The 20,519-nt window shown below is 51.7% G+C and overlaps 1 protein-coding gene across 2 annotated transcripts in view; it reads right to left on the bottom strand.

Moving 5' to 3' along the window:
• The window catches only part of LOC144729777 (homeobox protein Meis1-like), an 85,408-nt gene extending 71,667 nt beyond the window's left edge, over window positions 1-13,741 (bottom strand). The window contains exons 1-6 of one of the 2 annotated variants that reach the window (XM_078610267.1): window positions 13,430-13,741; window positions 12,790-13,016; window positions 10,191-10,332; window positions 8,984-9,034; window positions 7,133-7,183; window positions 5,482-5,634 (exon numbers count right to left, since the gene is read on the bottom strand). In XM_078610267.1, coding sequence (XP_078466393.1) covers window positions 5,482-5,634; window positions 7,133-7,183; window positions 8,984-9,034; window positions 10,191-10,332; window positions 12,790-13,016; window positions 13,430-13,441 — 636 coding nt within the window. In that variant the 5' untranslated portion in view covers window positions 13,442-13,741. The remainder of the gene's footprint in view (window positions 1-5,481; window positions 5,635-7,132; window positions 7,184-8,983; window positions 9,035-10,190; window positions 10,333-12,789; window positions 13,017-13,429) is intronic. The other variant, XM_078610266.1, reaches the window with a different exon arrangement.
• Window positions 13,742-20,519: the final 6,778 nt, after the last annotated feature.

Consider the following 20,519-nt stretch of genomic DNA (forward strand, 5'->3'; position numbering starts at 1 on the left):
CGAACACAAAGAAAGGTAAAGATCTCCCGTGTAGCCTCAATGGACTTTTCGGGCAAGTGCCGTTAGCGAGCACCCCCGTATATATACACGCACCTACACACACTGTACGTTATGTCTTGAAGCACGACAGCGTAGCGACACAAAGGGCATGCGGGCTTCTCGTGCGCACTGATGAGCGGCAGAGCGACGTCCACACGGCACGCGAGTGAGGCTCTGTGATTAACGTTAATTACGTCAGCCACACAAAAAATTATTTTGAGACCGGGCGAGAGGAATGCAAATGCCAAGCTGAACTGTACGAAATCGTGGAGAGAGAGAGAGAGCGAGAACTCGGCTCACGAACAGAATGCAACACACGCCAACAGCGCTGCCACAGCCAACGAAAGAACACATACACAGAGAGAGAACTTGCTCAATGACATTTCTCCCCAAATCGCCGAGGAATGGGGACGTGGAACGTCTCGGAATTAAAATACCCCCGGCGGACTGCGATACGTACGACGATGAAATGTGGAGAGAGAGAGAGAGAGAAAAAAACCCACAACGGCTTCCGTGAGACGGCGGACGGAGGAGGCTGGGGCTGATCGTCGTACAGTGCAGTTCGTCCGACTGTGCAAAATTAGCCGCTCCACAGAAGGTTAAGCATGGGCGCTTGTGCATGAATGAGTAAGCTGATAATGTACAGTGTAACCAATCCCAAATCCAGAAACAACATGGAAGGGCTTTCGGTGGGGCTTTAGGCTTTACGGAGCCCACAGGATATGGGCTCAATGTGTGTGCTGGCTCAGCGAAAAGAAGGACCCTCTGCAACAACGTTGTGCTAAGCACTAAAAATCACCCACCCCGCCACCCCCCGTCACGTTTCGGACTAATAGGTCACATCGACAAAGTGTATCGACAGATAATATTTGCCCAATAACCCTGCCATGCTGTCGTTGTTGTTGCTCTGACGGAATTCGTGGTAATTTTGCTGACCTTTGTCTACCCACTGCTTGAGTGAAAGCTCCCCCCCCACACCTCCACCCTCAACATGAGGTGTGGGTTAGGTGGGGGGCTGTTTGACCATACTTCATCGTACTGGTCGGCGTGGGACGGTGAAGGTGGTTTCACTGGCTGCACAGGAAGCCGGCACTGGTTCAGACATCACACCCCACCTGATGTTAGCCGAGGCTGGGAATCGAACTTAGAGCAATGGGTCAATAGTGCTCCTTTTTCCCTACATGATTATAATATAAATATTATTTTAAAAATACCCAGTGCAAAATCCGGTAAAACACAATTTTTGGGGGAATTATTATTGAGTGTGTCAAACATAGGTGCCCAGCGCTTAGCATCTGTAAAACACAATATCAGCGATTCAAATACACGAGGGCACACCGAATAAAAGTTTCACGAGCCGGATACACGCCGCACACTATTTGTTGATCAGGGCAATACAACTTCACGCTGGTTTTTTTATTTTTTAGAATAAAATAAACTCGTCTCTAGACGAACGTAAAAGGTGGCGGGTGGCGGTGGTTGCGCAGTGAGACCAAATTTAAACAACTTTCCACCGCCGGTGTGAGCGAGTGGTGGGGCGGGGAGCGTGGAGAAACTCCCAACAGATGGCTAGGAGCGGTGTTTGCGAGCGATTACGAAACTTGTTTTGAGCCGGCGAGATGATATAACTCGAGCCGTCTGAGAAGCGGATCAAACATCTTCCTGCGCCCAGGATGGCAGCATCTGCTCTCTCTCGGCCTGGGCTCCAGGACTCCAGAGGGTGAGAGACGGAAAACTCTCAGAGCAGGCCACCTGCACGGACGAGGCTGCGCCGTGGCTTCAAACGCTCGCAGTCGGAGCGGCCAGAGCAGCACATCAAACAAACGTGATGGAATCCATGCACTCGCCTCCAAACCATTTCACGATGGGCCTAAAATGACAATTACTACTTTCTAATGAATTCGGCATGCCGTTCCCAGCCCCGAAACTTGGGGCTAAATTGCCAGGGCTCGTCTTCTTGGCTCGGTCGTCATCGCCGTCATCGTTGCTGGGCCATGATCGATCTTCTGCTAGATATAAAGCTGTCGCCCTGACTCGCGGCCCCGACGATGGAAATATCCGCCCCAAGAACGGCCCGGCTATTCGCGAAATTGTGCAGTGAATGTTTCGGGTGTTCTCCAAGTTTACGCTTGTGTGAGCGTGGTATTCGGGATATACATTGTCAGTGTTGTGGATGTCGAGTGTGCAGGCGGTGCTACTGCATCAGGGCACAACGGTACTGAGGTTAAGAATAGGAGGGACAATTGGACTGGGGGCCCAATTTCATTCCTTGCACCGGGACCCATGCCAAACACACTACGCCACGCGATGTGGTGTCACTTTTTAATTTTTTAAACCTTTAAAACTTTGTCTATGAGGGACAATATGTTTAAATAGGTGAGTACATGATATACATGTTCAAACACGCTGGACATTGTTCTAACATAGACATCCACGCACAGACCGTGTACGTTTTCCATATCAGCCTGTTATGAAAAGCGACGAATTATCGCATTACTGGAAAATTTCCCAATTTTCTAAAAATATCATATCACGTCAGCCACCCACGATAAATGAATGGCCACTGAGCAATGAGATGGCTTAATTTTGCGACATACAATATGGCAAGTCACCGATCTGGCGACGGATGGCACCTTGTCCAGAGTACTTTTAAAACGACGATAAAGAAAATGATTGAAAGAGTACACCCCAACGTATCGCTAATGGGGGGCTCGAATCTAACTAACCCGTGACCGAACGTCGATCCTCCCTCACCCGAAACGAGGCGCAACTTTTAATGAAGATGCAAGCGCGCCGATGGTTGGACGGACGGAGAAACAGAAGGGGCCCATCAATCCGGAAATAAATTAACTGTAGTTGATTCGCCGGTTTCCGCAGGAATGTGCCGCCCCCACCGATCGGATTTATTTCATCAGGGGGGAAATGAACCTGAAATATTTATACGCAATTTTTCCCACCCGTTAATGGCAAAACACTGGGCGCGCATGGATTAACGCGCGCTCAAATTAACAAGGTAGCCTCCAACACCAGATGCATCAAATTTTAATATTCGGGTCCCACTTAGTGGCCCTGACGAGCGTACGTATTTATAGGTTCCGCCAAATGGACCCGAGCCTGTAGATCACATGTGCTGCGACGGCGAAAAAGAGAAAACGGCCACCTCGGCTTTGAGGACGATGTTCTTATTAATGCGAACGGCGCTCGGCAGACTAATGCTTCATCATTTCGGCGGTTTATAATAACCAATGCAATTTTTTTTTATCTAATGCTTCACATCGGGTAGCGATGGGGATGGGGGGCACGGGGAGATGGATCAGGCGGCCCACGTTTCAGTGTTAACCAGGATCACGCGCATCAGCGACGCTGATCTCAAACCGCTAAGCAATATCGGCGCATTTTCTCACGCGCGCGCATTATTATAATGATTCTTTTGGCGTAGATTACAAAAAAAAACCTCATCGCATATTAAATGCGAAGAAAACTTCTCCATTAAACATTTAAGGGGCGACCCGGCCTGAGCTCGTTTAACATTCCACGCCTATTTCCACCCCACATGGCCATCACTTAATGGTTACAGGGTGCAGAGAAAATCAAACTCAATTATCAAATAATCAAAAGAGAATTGTTACATTAGTAATTCTATTACTAAAGCAGGGAAGAGATTTACAAATGAACTCTAATTAATGAGCCGCGGATCTCCTGCGCTGCCGTGGCGGAATGCTTTGTGGTTCTGAATTACTGGTAGCAGAGAGCTGCTCCATTAATTCTGCTCAAGCTAATGGAGCCTCTAACGAATGGCACGGCCGCCCTTCCGCGAACACACGCACGCTGCCCCCCCCCCCACCCCGCCCCCCCGGCCCCCCTCCACATAACCCCACCCCACCTTCCGCCCACACTTACACACACTTTACACGCGCAAGTGTGAGCGCGAGCGAGCGACGAGCGAGCGCGAGCAAGTGCCACATCCACGTGGACTTGCAACGAGGCGACACGTGTGCAACTGCAGCCAGATGATGAGCCATCAATACCCCTTTAAGCCAAATCCTATTTCCCAACAGGCAGCATTCAAAACATCCTGGTTGGGCTTAGCCCCCCTACTTGCTTTCAAAGAGTCGCTGGATGTGTCCCGCAGCATGCGTCGTTTTTCTTGATCAACTGGGATTAAAGCGGCACAAACTGTGCGGACACCCCGCCCTTTAACCTTTCGCTCGCGGTTACAGTTTTAACGGCGTAGGGGTCCTCGTTTTGGTAATAATAATAATGAAACGATAATTTAGTTGAAAAATGTTTTGTTACAACCGTCCTTGTTTTAGTTGTCGTAGCGCACACGCTTTGCAAAGTGTGTTTAGAAATGTCTGCCGTACGTCGCGCGCGCGTACGCCGTCAAATGCTACATTGCCGCGGAAAACTTGACGCTAATTGTTACGCAAATAAACATTTGCTTTTTAGCAACAAAAAAAAGAATAATTCCTCTTAAAAACGTCCAGTAAACGTCGCGATGTGACCGCGAGCTTCACCCAGAAAATAACCGCTCGCTAATTTATCCCAACGCGGCGGGATATCACTGCGACAGTAGCAGGCGACCCAACGACCACTCCACAAACTTCGCAGGCGCAGAACCTGACCCCCCCCACGTCAATAGGTGAACCTTAATCGCTACAGCGTGGCTTTCAATTACACAATCCTAACCGCCCAGTGCCTTTTTTATAGCGGGGGGTACTGGCGGGCTTCGTGTTTTTAAGAAATTCATTCAAGGTTTTTTTTCCTGCTCCGCGTAGATTTATAGACAGTTGGCATTAACGCCCCCACCCCCCTCTCGCTTTACGCAGGATCAATAGGGCCTTGAGCCCTCGGCCCGCTCTTAAATACGGTGAAGCTCTGATTTTTCCGATATGCCAAGCGGCTCGGGTGCGTGAAAGGGGTTAAATGAGCAGCCCAGAAATCCGTGTACAATACACATCAGGACGTAATTAGGCCCTTGCTGTGACCAACATGAAAGCCGCTAGCACTGCAAGCCAGCCTATATTGAACTCATAAATTTCCTTGGCACTTGGAGCTTGGAAAACAACATTTGTCAAATCTAATGAGTTTTTCCTCCCCTTTTTTTTCAGTTCATACGATGGAACAACTGGAGGACCGGCATTAACGCGTATTCATTGCAGGCAGGCAGGCAAGGCAGGAGAGAGAGAGGGAAAAAAACCGAAAAAAATATAGAAGCAATTGGACTGGATGAAGGCAATTTCAGGCATCGCGCTAGAAAGCATTTTGAGAACGATATCTCAAACCGGCGTGCTGGGGCGGAACAACTGAAGTCGGCATCAAAACATCAATATTATTGACCCGATCCGTTAACAAAGCGAAACTTCCGCGCAACATCCTGCAAAGAGCAGTGGCAGCAGCAGCGGCGGCGGCGGCGGCAGCAGCGGGGGAGGGAGCGCTCACCTGCTCCACCAGGTTGCTGGAGGAGGGCCGCGAGATGTCGTCGTCGCCTTTGGTGCTGCTCTCGTCCCGGTCGTCGATGACCAGGTCTATGGGCATCTTGCCCTTGAGGCAGCTGATGTACCGGTGGCAGAAGTTGTCGCAGAGTTCGTGAACCTGTGTCCACGCGGGAGGTGGACAAAGAGGTGCATTTAGAGGCCGAGGAGGAGGAGGGAGGGGGGGGGGACAAGGAGGGGAAAAAAAAGCTCTGATGGGAAAAAAGGGCACACACTGGGGCCCCTCGTCCTGATGTTAAAAGGAATCTTTGTTTTGCTGAATGTAACAGAATCCTGGAATGGCCTTGAATCATTCTGGTGACAACAAGGCTCTTACAATGGGGGGGGTAAAAGGCATAATTAATTCAAATTAGTAGAATTCTAACGTGGACCACAGCGTTTACTCCTTGTTTCGCGAAAAAAAATCCACATTGCTGCTCCATTGTCGTCGAGTGTAACGGAGATGTATGGCAGATTGCGCGTAAAAAAACGCGCATGCACGGGCAGGCAACTCTTTCCTCCGCTTTGCTTTGCGATTTAACAAACCGAAATAAATTCACGGCGACTTTCTCCACCGTCGTCGTGTGTTCGTCAACTTTTTTTTTTACACGGTGAAAATTGTAACAATCGCCGCGTCATCGTTTTGCGAAGAGGAGTTTAAAACATGGGGCATCGTCGGTGGGTTAAATGGGATCGCATCGTGGATGCGTAGTGGAATGCTGTACATCGCGACGGCTTGGGTAGGATCCTTCAACCAGCAGTGGATTGTTCACGGCTGATGGATGATGTATGGATAACTGAACACTATTTTTTGTAAACATATATATAGTTGAATGCACCACTTCATGAGCGAGGGTGACATAAATTGCTCGATAATCACGCCATGGGACCTGAATGAGATTTTATTTTTTAATATTAATTCAGTTTGTTGATGACCAGTTTTTTTTTAATTGAGACATTGGCCCAAACGTCGCCTATTAGATATATACTTTTTTCCCCCTCATTTAACACCAGTGTCAATATTTACGAACGTGCAGTCTTGTTCTTAATTGTGCTTGTGAAACAGCGAAGCGGCATTGCCATATAATTTTTTTACCAATCCGCAGGGTGACTGATCATTGCATTTCTCTTTGCCAGCCTTTAATCAAAAAATATGTTTTACTTTTAAAATTACTTTTTTAGTAGCAAAAATAAAACTTTAAAAAAATCATCGTAGACACTACAACTACCAAACAACATTGAAACAATGTAAGACTTTAAATAGGACGGATATTGTCGTACAGTCAACGCATACCACATCCATTTTCTGAAAAGAAAAAAAATGCCATACACCAATTAATGAATAACTCTACTTTTTGAAATGAAACTAGTGGCTTATTCCACCAAGTAACAACGCCTACCGACATTACAACGGTCATAAACCCATGCCTGTCCGCGTGTGTAAAGCCACTTTCTAGATGTGTAACGTTACTATACATCACAGCGTTAGCGGCTTTCATGACACCCAGCGGTTTTTACAAGTTAAGAAACGACACACATTGTACCGAGGACTCTTTTTTTTGGCGCAGGGTGGGAGGGTAAAATACAATGAAGAGATTGTGTAAATTGCATCGGCTCACCTTTTCCAACTCTAGTAAGTGAAATCTTAACACTTGAATTGACTGGATCATCTGCAAGTGACAATAACAGTATATATTTTTTAACGAGCCACAGATTACTCAAAATATATAACTTATGATGATAATAACAAAGCTTCAATACAATGGGAATGCAATTTCAATATTTCACATTTTTAAGACACGTCACTCTCTAACAACTATCCACGCACTTGTGTTAAATAACTATTTTAAAACATGGAGCCTAATTTTATAATTAACCCCAAGATCGGGTAAGGCAAAGGCGAGATGATTATGTTTATCTGATGAAAGCATACGTTTAAACATACACTTCGCAACAGTGCGCAGACTCTTTCACAGGAGCCACAATCATCTGCTATTAGTATCATCATCATCATAACAACAGCAGCGAGCCAGCAGCGGCAACATCCGTTGAACGTTCACACGCGCGTAGGCGCGGATATTTCACAACCACCGTCTCTCTCCACCATCGCCGTTCTCGGCTCGAACCGCCGTCGTTCAGTGATGCATGCAAACACAACCACTTTGCTACAAAACAGCATAAAGACCGACATCCTCGCCTTGGCTATCGTCTTTAAAAGAGAACTGCCATCTTGCTGTGTAAAAGATACACAGCACACCCCCACCACCAAACCGCACCCTGCCGTGTAGCCTGAACAGACTGTTGGGGCAAGTCGCTGTTTGCGAGCATCTATAAAGAACAGGCACGGCGTACGAATGCGGTGGGTGTCGTGGCAAGGGAGCTCCACGCAATGCTTTTGTTGTTGTTGTGGTGCAAGTCGTCGCAACGGGCTACTCGTGTGAATCCCGAGTCGACCTAGGGGAAGGCCAGGCCTAGGACTGGTTCAGACAACAACACGTCGCTGTTCTCGGGCACGTGAGCGTCAAACCAACTCGGGGTGGTGGTGGTGGTTGGTGGTGGCTCGGGGAGCGCAGCGCGCTAACCGCTGCGCCACCGCTCCCCCTCTCTAACCCACAACAAAACCGCCCGTGTTCTTCACGTACACCGCACGACGCGACACACGACACACCACACTGCCCACGCCAGGCTATTCATCGTGAGCCGTTCCGCAGCTCACGATGAAACAACAACAAAAAACCCCAACGAAACGATCGTGCTGCGTTGACAAAGACAAAAGATCCCCCCGTGCCCCCTATAACAGACCGCAACAGCAAAGTGCTGTTAGCGAGCACCTATGAAGGCTGGCACGGCGAACGAGGAGGTGGGTCGCCAGCAACAACGCCCGGGCCGCCTTTGTCTCCCCAGTGGCGATGTTTTACAAAACCACACCGGGCACTCAATTCGAGGCCGAGTTAACCGCGAACCGATTCAGATATATAATCGTCACCGGTGTTGGCCGTGAGCGGGAATCGAACCCGGGTCGCCAGGTGCAGTGGCGCAGCGCAGTGTGTGCGTGCGCGCACACACGCGCACGCACACACACACACACGCGCACACGCGCACGCACACACACACACACGAGCACGCACACACACACACGCACACACCAAAGCACGCACGCGCACGCACACACACGCGCACACACACACACACACGCACACACACGCACACACACACACACGCACACACCAAAGCACGCACGCGCACGCACACACACACACACACGCACACACACGCACACACACACACACGCACACACCAAAGCTCGCACGCGCACGCACACACACGCACACACACACGCACACACGCGCACGCGCGCTGGCTGGCACACGGGACGATACTCATCGCGTGTATTTATTCGAGACGAGATAATGCGCAACTCGAGGAACAGGAGAGAGAGAGAGATAGGGGAGACGGCAAGTTTCGCTCACCAGATTATCGAGCTCCGGGTTCGAGGTGTAGAAGGGGCTGTCCGCTCGGACCTGCGAGCAGCCGCGCGGTCACGGCAGCGGTGGGGAAGAGGGGTGGGTGGGTGGTGGGTGGGCAGGTTACGAGCAACATGTCTCTTGCGGTCACGCGCGACTCGGCAACTTCGGACACGACGACGACTTTTGACTCGACAACTATTGACGACGGCGGTGGGGGCTCGCGAAAGGCGGGCGGGCGGGCGTGGGGGGGGGTGAAAACTTTCTCTCTCGATCCATTATCGCTCGCGATTAGCGGAACCGTTCCCCTTCTGACACCCGCCCCTCACCCTCAACCCACAACCCCACCTTGCCCAACGTCGCATTGACACGGGCGCTCGATCACGCACCCAGAGACAAAGGTCCCCCGTGTAGCCTCAACGGACGCTTCGGGAGGCAAGTTTCGTGAGCGAACACCTCGCGAAGGAGGCCGGCACGGCGCACGAGGGAGTGGTGTGGTCGGTCACGACGCCCTTGCCGCCTCTGTCTACCAAATGACTCACCAAGTACCATACTCATTTGAGGCCGAGGTTACCTTGGGGAGGGGGGGTGGGAGAAAACCCCCCGGACTGATTCGGAGAGTTCTAAACAACGCACGCGTGCGATCACGTTTACTCGGAGATTCATTTCAGCCGCGGGGTCTCTCCTGTGCGATTCGGCACACCACATCCAGTATACACACACCCGTCTCTCGCCATCACGCGCAGGCCGCTGCTGCCGGTGCAGGCGAAGCAGGCGAGCCGGATAAGATGCGGCGAGGAATTGAGCCGTGCCGTGCTCCACGTCCGCAGGTTTAAACACGCAGCAGCTGAGCTCGCTGACGAGCCAACGTTTCACACGCGCGTTTATCGGGAACACTTTAAGTTTACACAACTTTATATTTGTTTTGTTGCTACAGCTACTGTGTGTACAAATATACAACACGGAACACAGCAGCAGCAGCGGCATAGGTTCAGCAATTATCAGTACAGTAATAAGAAAACGTCGTGTTGGCACGTGTAAGAAATACTGTAATCGAGGCGCGTGCCGAGCGTTCATCCGCTGTAGATCGTTGCGCCCCCCTTGGCCCTCAGCCTCTCACCTGTCGGGCAGGTGAGAGGCTGGCACGACACCCCCCAGCAACCACCGCCCCCCACCCCGTTCCTAACCCCTCCGCCCCCCCCCCCCCCCGTACCTGCTTGGCGAACACGGCCAGGTCTTCGTTGAAGGAGTCGGAAGAGCAAACGTCTCCCCCCGCGACTCCCGGCTCCCTCGGGGTGCAGGTGGCCAACTCACACTTCTCAAACACGAGGGCCAGCAGCGGGAACAGCGGATGTCTGCATCACAGTGGGGGGGGGGGGGGCAGGTTAGGATGGGGGTCGTGTGGTGGTGGGGGGGGCATGCGTTTCCGTACACGCGACTCTGAAAGTGAAAACACGACGGTACACATTGCACACGTAAAATAGTCGCGCGGACATCACGCGCGGCAACACACACACACGCGCGTGCACAACGCGCGTGTGTGTGTGTGCAACATAGCTGTTTGTGTACAGATATGTTCCGCGTGCAACAGCACGCGTGCCCATACACACAACACGTGTGCAACGTGCACGTGCGCAGACATTCGGTGCGCGCACGGGCACAGCACACACGAAGACACCGCGCATCGTACGTGCATACACACGCACAAGATATAAAATATGCACACGAACATACGTGTACACACACATACCCACAAAGTACACACACGGATAAATATGCGTTCGTACATTCGGGCACACGTGCGCGCTCACACACGTACGCACACACATGTACACAGACATTCACAAGTAAACACACGTAATCGCGTACATCCACACAACACAAACGCGCACATGTATGCACACGTATGGTACGTGGACACTGCGCACACACACGCCACGTACACGTGTTCCCAGGCCATGCGTATGCTCACAAAATACCAATCACACGCGCACGCAAGCACGTGTGTACACACGCGCAAATATATACTTACAAGCCACACACACATACCGTAAACATTGTTCTAACACACCAACACACATCTATTAGCGAAACACACGAGAACACATCCATACGCTCACAAATGTAGGTATACTCGCGTAAATGTACACACACACTCGCAACGTATCTACACTCAAGCACACGTACAGGCACGTACACACATAGACACTCACACGTAAACATAAACACATAGACACACACACGTAAACACACACACGTACACACATAAACACTCACACGTAAAAACACACACACGTACACACATAGACAATCACGCGTAAACACACACGTACACACATAGACACTCACAATTAAACACACACACAAACGCACGTACACACATAGACACTCACAGGTAAACTCAAACATGTACACACAGACACGCACAGGTAAACACACACGTATACACATAGACACTCACAATTAAACACACACACAAACGCACGTACACACATAGACACTCACAGGTAAACTCAAACATGTACACACAGACACGCACAGGTAAACACACACGTATACACATAGACACAGGTAAACACACACACGTAAAGGCACACACGCACGTAAACATAGACACTCACACGTAAACACACACACACGCACGTACACACATAGACACTCACACGTGAACACACACACACGCACGTACACACGTAGACACTCACACGTAAACACGCACGTACACACATAGACACTCACACGTGAACACACAAACAAGCACGTACACATAGACACTCACACGTGAACACACACACACACGTACACATAGACACTCACACGTGAACACACACACACGCACGTACACACATAGACAATCACACGTAAACACGCACGTACACACATAGACACTCACACGTGAACACAAAGCACTCGCACGGTACACACACGAATGTGTGTACCGTGCGACACGACCACGAGTGACGCCTCGGTGCGTGGCTTCTACGCACGGCAACTTTCTCCGCGCCCTCCATCAGAGACGTTTCGCAGTTTGATATCATTTCTCTAAATTACCAGCAATTAAGTTATCAATTACCCCGCTCCAAAAATCGGTTCGTTCCGCCGGCTTGTGCGCGCCGGGAATATTTTTTTTCTTTCTAGAGTGATTATTAAAACTCGAATAATCACCACCACCATCATCATCATCATCCCGCAGCCATGTTAAGGGCGAGGCTGCGGGGATCGTGAGAGAGGGGAACAGCTGCCCCCTTGGACCACGACCCCCCAAAAAACTTTTGGGGGGGTCCCATAACGACTTGCTGGGTACCCCCCTTCCCCGTGGCAAGTCCCAGCCGCGGCTGGGGTCGCGAACTCGGGATAGGTGAGTAGGTGGACGAGTGCACATCACCACCACCACCACGACCATCACAACCAATCAACTACCACATTAAACTCGAACGCAATTGCATCTCGCGGTGCCGTTCTCGGGATTTGCACCCCGTACTGTTTGGCATGACGTCCGACGTTTCGCTCTCCGTCCCGAGATCTACTTTCTTCTCAGCTCGGGCACGTTGAAGCGAAAAACGTCGTCAAACGTCGTGCCGAAACATAACCACCCGAAAACCGCCCGCGAGCCGAGCAGAACTAACCGAGGAGCCCTTCTCGGCAAGCTGCAACAGTAGTCGGAAGAAATCTATAATTTTGTTGTAATTATTAGAGATTTTTTAACCCCCCCCCCCCCGCAACCCTCCCTCGTCTCCCTTTGTTGCCATCACAAAAATAAGAAATCCCACAAGTTGTACCGCAGACTCGCTCTCGCTCGTCGGAGCCCGTACCCGTAAATGGAGTCCTTGTCCCTCTTGAGCGCATCGTTGACGGGGGAGCCCATCCCGGCTGACATGACGCCGGCGTGCGCGGGGTGCGGGTACTGGTGGCCGTGCAGAGGCGGCCCGTGGTTCAGGTGATGCACGGGCTGCATGGGCCTCGGCGCGTGCGGGTCCCCGTACATGGAGGCCGGCACCCCGACCCCGTCCATGCCGCCGTAATGGCCCAGCTCATCGTACTGTGGGGACGAGCGGACGCGAAGAAGAGAGGAGATGATGATGATGATGAAGAAGAAGAGGAGGTGGGGAAGGAGGTGACGCCGATGCTCGGCTCGGCTGGGCTGAGCGCGGCGCTTTAAGTTGCAATCGCGTCGTCAAGTGAAGCGGAGTGGCCGCTGTGCGCGCGCGCCGCCTGCACGGCGCCGCAGCACTCGCGCTGTGCTCCGTGCGTGATGAGCGGCGGCACCGAGCCGCCATCATCACGTCAGAAGCGGCGGAGACGGCGGAGACGGGAGGCTGCGAACCCCGACAGCTGGGCGAGAGCTTGCGGAGCCGAGCGCCCGGGATGCGAGCACGCGTGGTGCGTGCGAGAGAGAGACGGGGGAGAAGAGAGAGAGAGAGCGAGAGAGGTGAGCACTCCGGATGAACCTACCCTCTGCGCCATGGGTCCGCGCTCTCGGGCTCTCCTCTCCCAGCCGCCTCCGCCGCCGTCAAAAGCCCGGGCCGCTCCCAGCGCCTCCGCTGACGCCGCCCGCCCGCCCGTCTCTCCCCCCCCGTACGTCGGCTCCGCGGCTCCCGCAGCCGATCCCGACTCGCAGCACCCCCCCCTCTCCCCGAGAGAGACGCGGGACTCTCCCCGGTCGCAGCGGACGATCCGAGGCGGGACCGAGCGCGCGCTCGGGCTGCGTGAAGCCGTCAACAGGCGCCTCTCCGGAGCCGAGCGGGGCTCATGGCTTTTTGCCACTCCAGCTGTCAATCACCACCGCGTTGTCAAGGCACTGAATGAGTGATGATCCGGCGCGCGATTCGACTGGTCGCCGCGCGATGCTTGGCCTCGGCAGCGCAGGCAGCGTCGGAGCGAGGGGGGGAATAGGCAAGAGTCGTTTTCAAACGTCTGATACACAGAGGCGCTGTGCTCCGCGTGTGTGTGTCGCGCGGTAGATGCGTGTGTGTGTGTGCGCGCGCTTGAGTATTGCGTTCGGTGTGTGTGTGTACGTATACGCGTATGCGTGTGCATGTGTGTCTCGCCGCCCCCTCTCCCCCACCACCACCACCCCCCTCCCACCCCTGCGCTAAGCTGTATCGGGAGGGAGGCTTGCTGCGAGCGGCTGTGTCTGCGCGGAGGCGCGCGCGGGGTGCCGCGTCTGGAGGTGAGGGCTGACTCACGGAAAGCGCGGGGCCGCCGCTCGGGGTGGAAAAGAGGCAAGCGGCCTGAAATAGCGCGGGCAGGGGGAGGGAGGGAGGCAGGGAGGGGGGGGCAGAGGAGGGAGGGGGGGCAGAGGAGGGAGGGGCGGTGAGAGAGAGAGCGAGCGAGAGAGTGCGGAGCGAGCGAGGGAAGAGAGGGGGAATGATACTGATTGTGTGACGGTAACACCCCGCGCACCATCATCAATGTAAACTCGCATGCGTGTGCGCGCGCGCGTGCGTGTGTGTGTGCGCGCGCGCAGTGAGATGCCGCTTCATAATAGCGCCTTTTCCCAATCAAAGCGGCGCTATGAATTATGCACGCGCGCTTCTCTCTCGTTCGCCTCCTGCGTCTCCTTGCGTCTCCGTGAGGACACAACGACAAAAAGCGCAACTCGCGGCCAAACTTTCAAAAAAGCGAACTGGAACCGCTGAACTTTTTTCTCTCGGGGCGGGGGGGGGCAGGGTGGGGGGTGCGGAGCAGCGGGACGTGGGGGGGGGGCTCGGTGTTGCGGGAAGGGAGTGGTGGGGGACCGGTGGGGGGGGGGGCTGGTGGTGGTGGAGTGAGTTATCTGTAGCCGTAGCCTTCGCGACAAAACTGACACCGGCCGAAAGTCACTTGACTTGATTGGTAAGTAGACACTAATTGGTGAGTATGAGTGCGTGGTGGAGTCGCGCGTGTGTCGCTATTCACGCGACGTGGAACGAGAGAGGCGCGAATTCGCACGAGCGCCGTCGTTGGAACGACTCCCCCCCTCCCTCCCTCCCCCCGTGTGCGATTGCAAATTTTCTGGCTACGGCGGAGGAGTCGAGCGCTTGAACGCAACATTTTCGCTGTCGATTTCACACTTTGACTCTTATTGCACCAACCGAGCCGACAACAACAACAAAACCCACCACCACCACCACCAACAACAAACAACTTGCGGCCAGGCACTTTTAATAACGCGTGGTGTTGGCTCATCCCGTGTTACAAGCCAGGAGGACATTTTAAACCAGAAAAATATCGATCCGGACCCCTCGCGATCAATGAAGCCGAACAAACGAGCGTAGCGCCATCGGAATATTCAGCAGCAGCAGGGATAATGATGACAGCCTCGTGTGCCCGTGAGTTTGGCCGGGGAGCGGTGCGCACGACGGTCACACGCACGGGTCCCGTACGTGATCACGACCAGGGGGGAGGGTGTCGTCACAGCACTTTGCTATTGTACGGCGTGTGAGCCAACAACAGCCGCATTGTACACTCAGTGCGTGCTGCGCGAGTGTAGTGCAGTGTGTGTGTAGTGTCGTGTGTGTGTGGTGTGTGTAGTGTGTAGTGTATGTAGTGTGTGTAGTGTAGTGTGTGTAGTGTATGTAGTGTTTGTGGTGTGGTGTGTGTAGTATATGTAGTGTGTGTAGTGTGTATGGTGTGTAGTGTGTATGGTGTGTAGTGTAGTGCGTGTAGTGGTGTGTGTGTAGCGTCATGTGTGTGTGGTGTGTAGTGTGTGTGGTGTGTAGTGTATGTAGTGTGTGTAGTGTCGTGTGTGTAGTGTGTAGTGTATGTAGTGTGTGTAGTGTAGTGTGTGTAGTGTATGTAGTGTTTGTAGTGTGGTGTGTGTAGTATATGTAGTGTGTGTAGTGTGTATGGTGTGTAGTGTGTATGGTGTGTAGTGTAGTGCGTGTAGTGGTGTGTGTGTAGCGTCGTGTGTGTGTGGTGTGTAGTGTGTGTGGTGTGTAGTGTGTGTAGTGTCGTGTGTGTAGTGTGTAGTGTATGTAGTGTGTGTAGTGTAGTGTGTGTAGTGTATGTAGTGTTTGTAGTGTGGTGTGTGTAGTATATGTAGTGTGTGTAGTGTGTATGGTGTGTAGTGTAGTGCGTGTAGTGGTGTGTGTGTAGCGTCATGTGTGTGTGGTGTGTAGTGTGTGTGGTGTGTAGTGTATGTAGTGTGTGTAGTGTCGTGTGTGTAGTGTATGTAGTGTGTGTAGTGTAGTGTGTGTAGTGTATGTAGTGTTTGTAGTGTGGTGTGTGTAGTATATGTAGTGTGTGTAGTGTGTATGGTGTGTAGTGTGTATGGTGTGTAGTGTAGTGCGTGTAGTGGTGTGTGTGTAGCGTCGTGTGTGTGTGGTGTGTAGTGTGTGTGGTGTGTAGTGTGTGTAGTGTATGTAGTGTTTGTAGTGTGGTGTGTGTAGTATATGTAGTGTGTGTAGTGTATGGTGTGTAGTGTGGTGTGTAGTGTGTGTAGTGTATAGTGTGGTGTGTGTAGTGTAGTGTGTGTAGTGGGGTGTGTGTAGTGTGGTGTAGTGTATGTAGTGTAGTGTGTGTAGTGTGGTGTGTAGTGCAGTGTGTGTAGTGTGTGTAGTGTAGTGTGTAGTCAAGCGTGTGTTGTGTGTGTAGTAAGCGGGGAGCGGTAGTGTAGCGCTTAGCGCGCTGCGCTACGAACCCGACCACCCGGGTTCGATTCCCGCTCACGGCCAACACCAGTGATGATTATCTGATACCGGTCCTGGGCCTCCCCTAGGTCGACTCAGCCTCAAATGAGTACGTGGTGCGATGTGTAAACGTCACCACTAGGGAGACAAAGGTGGCCTGGCGTAGTGTTGGCCACCCACCCCCTCGTGTGCCGTGCCGGCCTTCATAGGTGCTGCTCGCTAACAGCACTTGACCCAACAGTCCGTTAAGGCTACACAGGATATTTTTGTCTTCATCTTTGTAGTGTAGCAGTTAGCGCGCTGCGCTACAAACACCGGCGACCCGAGTTCGATTCCGGGATTATCTGAACCTGATCCTGGGCCTCCGCTAGGTCGACTCAGCCTCAAATGAGTACCTTTTGCGATGCGTATGCATTTCCATTGGAGAGAAAAAGGCGGCCTAGCGTGGTGCTGGCCACCCACTCGTGTCCCGATCCGGCCTTCATAGGTGCTCGCTAACAGATCTTGCCCCAAAAGTCTATTAAGGCTATACAGGGGATCTTTGTTTTGTACACACATTACACACGAGATACATGTGTGTATGTCCGAAAATATTAGCCAAGCAATGCATGACACGCTAGGTGCAAGTGTGTATGGATTGCACACGAGGTATATGTATACACATGTGTGTGTATGCATGACACACTAGTTATGTCCGTGTGCACATATGTGCGTGCCTTCCATAGGTGGTCGCACTTGCCCCCAATAGCCCGTATCGGCTATTCGGGGGATCTTTGCCTTTGTACCAGTCAGCAGTTGTGCGTTACTTGAGTGTTCCAGTGCGTGCGTGTGTGATCCATAGTTGAAACGTAGCTTACTGCCAAAGCAATTTTCGGAATTGCATGATATTTCCTTGAAGGATACAATTACGTGGACGCATGTCATCTTTAAAGGGAGTGTCCGTTACAATGTTAATGTTTGTTATCGTGGCTGCGCGCATCCTGTGCAGCGATTCGCGTTCTGCTCTTGAGTGTGCGCGCGCGCGTGCGTGCGAGTTGGTACGGAGCATAAACATTAGCACTGGAGGGAGACAAAGGCGGCCGGGTGCGGGATGCTGGCCACGCCTTACCGCCTGCTCGTGTTAATAGGTGCTCGACAACAGCACTTGCCCCCAACCGTCTCCGTACAGGGCTACGCGGGGAACCTTTGTCTTTGTATTGTGCGTTCGTGCGTGCCGTGAGTGTCTTTGTGAAAACGTTGCTGTGAATTCACGGGGCTATACGCGCCGCCTTTAATTGTTTTCGTGAATTCTCTAAGTTTTTGCGACATAGAGAATGTTGAGCGCGAACGTGTTCATCGGCTGATGGTCGCCTCGGTGTTACCCGGTGAACGCGCGCGTTACTGCAACGCCACAGTCACTTGTTGTTGTTGTTTACAGGGTACCAGCGAGAGAGTGGGCCTGTGTGTTGATGCTCAATGTATATTCACGTGTGTTCATAGTTTATATATAAATACTGTAATTGTCCGGAGTCACGGTACGTAGAAATGCAAATACACACACGTGTCCAGCTACAGCAAAAACACTATATGTGTACGATATTATGCTTTAAAATATAATTTGTATGTAATATTATTATTGTTGATGTTGTGTGATTGCGTGTACCGCGTGTTACAAGTAATATTCGTGTACGTCTCTGTGAGTTATACTGCAGTGTTATTTATATATGTGTGTGTGTGAGTTTGTATTCGTGATGTAAACGCTTACGCGCTGCGTGCCTCGAATCAAACGTACAGCAAAACACCGCCTTTTACAGCTGCCACTGTTAAACATCGCCACATTGATTCTCGTGCAGTATTTATGCCAGCGTTAAATTAAAATACGAAGAGTTATAATTTGCGAAATTACACCAGGCAATCGCCGATTAGTGTGTATGCATAAAAGTTTGGGAAACTTTTTTTTGCGGTTGTATAATATTTGTAAAGACATTTTACATCGCTGTGACGGTATGTATTTGCTTATTTTTGTAATCTAGAAGAGAATAAAATATAATTGATTTGGATGAGTCGTCTTGTCTCGGGCATTTAAATATGATATGTAATTGTAATAAATAAAAGCACTATTTTTTACTCGCACCCTTAACGTGATTTCTTTTTTAAAATATTATTTTAGGTAAAGTTACACAAGCCACGTGAACGGGGAGGAAACACGTGAACTCAAGATTCTAATAAAATTAGTAAACACAATACGGACATGAACGCAGCACGTGCAATAAATACAGAGCGAGGCGTGTGAACACGTGGACGAAGGCGCGTAGATATATATCGGCGAATGCGCCGATGAACACATGTTTACATGTGTCAAATCTTAAACCCGCATGAAAACAGCGCGTAGAATATCTGCGACATATACGCGTGAGCGCAAGATGTTTAATGTTTGCAATGTGAACACAGAGCGTAGAATATAATTTAAATTACGGGCGCGTGAACACAACAAATAGAATATATGTACGTCAAATGAACACTTGAACACAACACGTAGCACATAAGTTACATTATCAACGCATGAACACAAGTAAACTATATGTAAGTGAACACATGAACACACCACGCAGCATCTAAGTAAAATAATGAGCGCGTGAATACAACGCGTAGATTATATGCGACATTGTGAACACAGCACACCATATAATCAAGTGAGCTGACACACAAGCGAACGTATGTGGAATATTTCCAAGTTGAACACATGGACACAGTACGCATATTGGTGAAATATTAGCACATGAACACAACGCGCACGCAAATCGGGTTAACACAATAACAAAGCACTCGATACGTGCGCGGTGACGAACACATGAACACAAGTACGCGCGGAATGCAGGCAAATAAGCCGAACACGTGAACACCACATGCGGAATTTAATGTATCTATATACACCCTGAACGCCACACGAGTGTGTAGCGAAACGCTGGCGATATTAACACATACGCGCGCATTAACATAAACAATATTCGCCGCGCGTGTGAACAAATCCCGAGGTTAAAACAAAAAAACGTCCAGAAAGCGTTGGAGATGAACGCAGGAGCAAATTGAGGTAGTCAAGTTGAACATAAGTGAACGTTTGGCCTGGGTTGTGTGGCACGGCCCCCCGCTGGTGCGAGGGATTAAACGTGCACCCCCTGTCCAATACCCTCTTGTCCCACCGCTCCTCTTTTTCGTAGCCCAGTCGAACCGGGCCCCTCTCTGCTCTGGCCCCGTGCCTGCGCACTCGATTAGCTACGACGCTCGACATGAGACGCGGCGCGGACGCTGTGAGATACGTAAATGAGTATGTACGTTGAACTTCTTTCGCGCCGTACGTCACCGACCGCGCTCATGCGTAAACCGAGCAGGTGAGCACATCCCCAGAACACGTAGAGTGTCACTGGCGAGCGAGATGACCACCGCACGAACGCAGCACGCGTAACAACGCAACGCGTGACGGTGTGACCGCGTGAACACTTTGCACGACACCCGCGTGGCAGCGGTGGCGGCAATCGGGGGGGGGGGGCATTCAACATCGCGCGAGTGCCACGACACCCCGGGGGGGGGGTCTCCCCCCAACTCTCCACCACGACTACCCTCTCTCTCCGACTCTCTCAGAACTCTCCCGACACGCTGACTCTCCCTGCTCTCTATCTCCTGTGTCTATCGCTCGCTCTGCGACCCCCTCCCTCCCTCCCCGTCTTCTCGCCCTGAGCCCACATCCCGCACCGGACTCGCACCTCGTTAAGAGCCCCCCCCCCCCCCACGTGCTCCCAGACGCGGACGCCTCGCGTTGTTCACCCGAGCGCGCAAACCAACGCGCCGCCAACCAACAGCGAGCGGCGAGAGTAACAAGCAGCGGCCAGTGGTGCTGCGGCAACGTGGCGTTGTGCAGGAGGTGTCCTCTTAGTGTTTGGTTGTTGTGGTTGTTG

Source organism: Lampetra planeri, chromosome 33 (assembly GCF_965212315.1).
Source record: "Lampetra planeri chromosome 33, kcLamPlan1.2.h2, whole genome shotgun sequence".
NCBI lineage: Eukaryota > Metazoa > Chordata > Hyperoartia > Petromyzontiformes > Petromyzontidae > Lampetra > Lampetra planeri.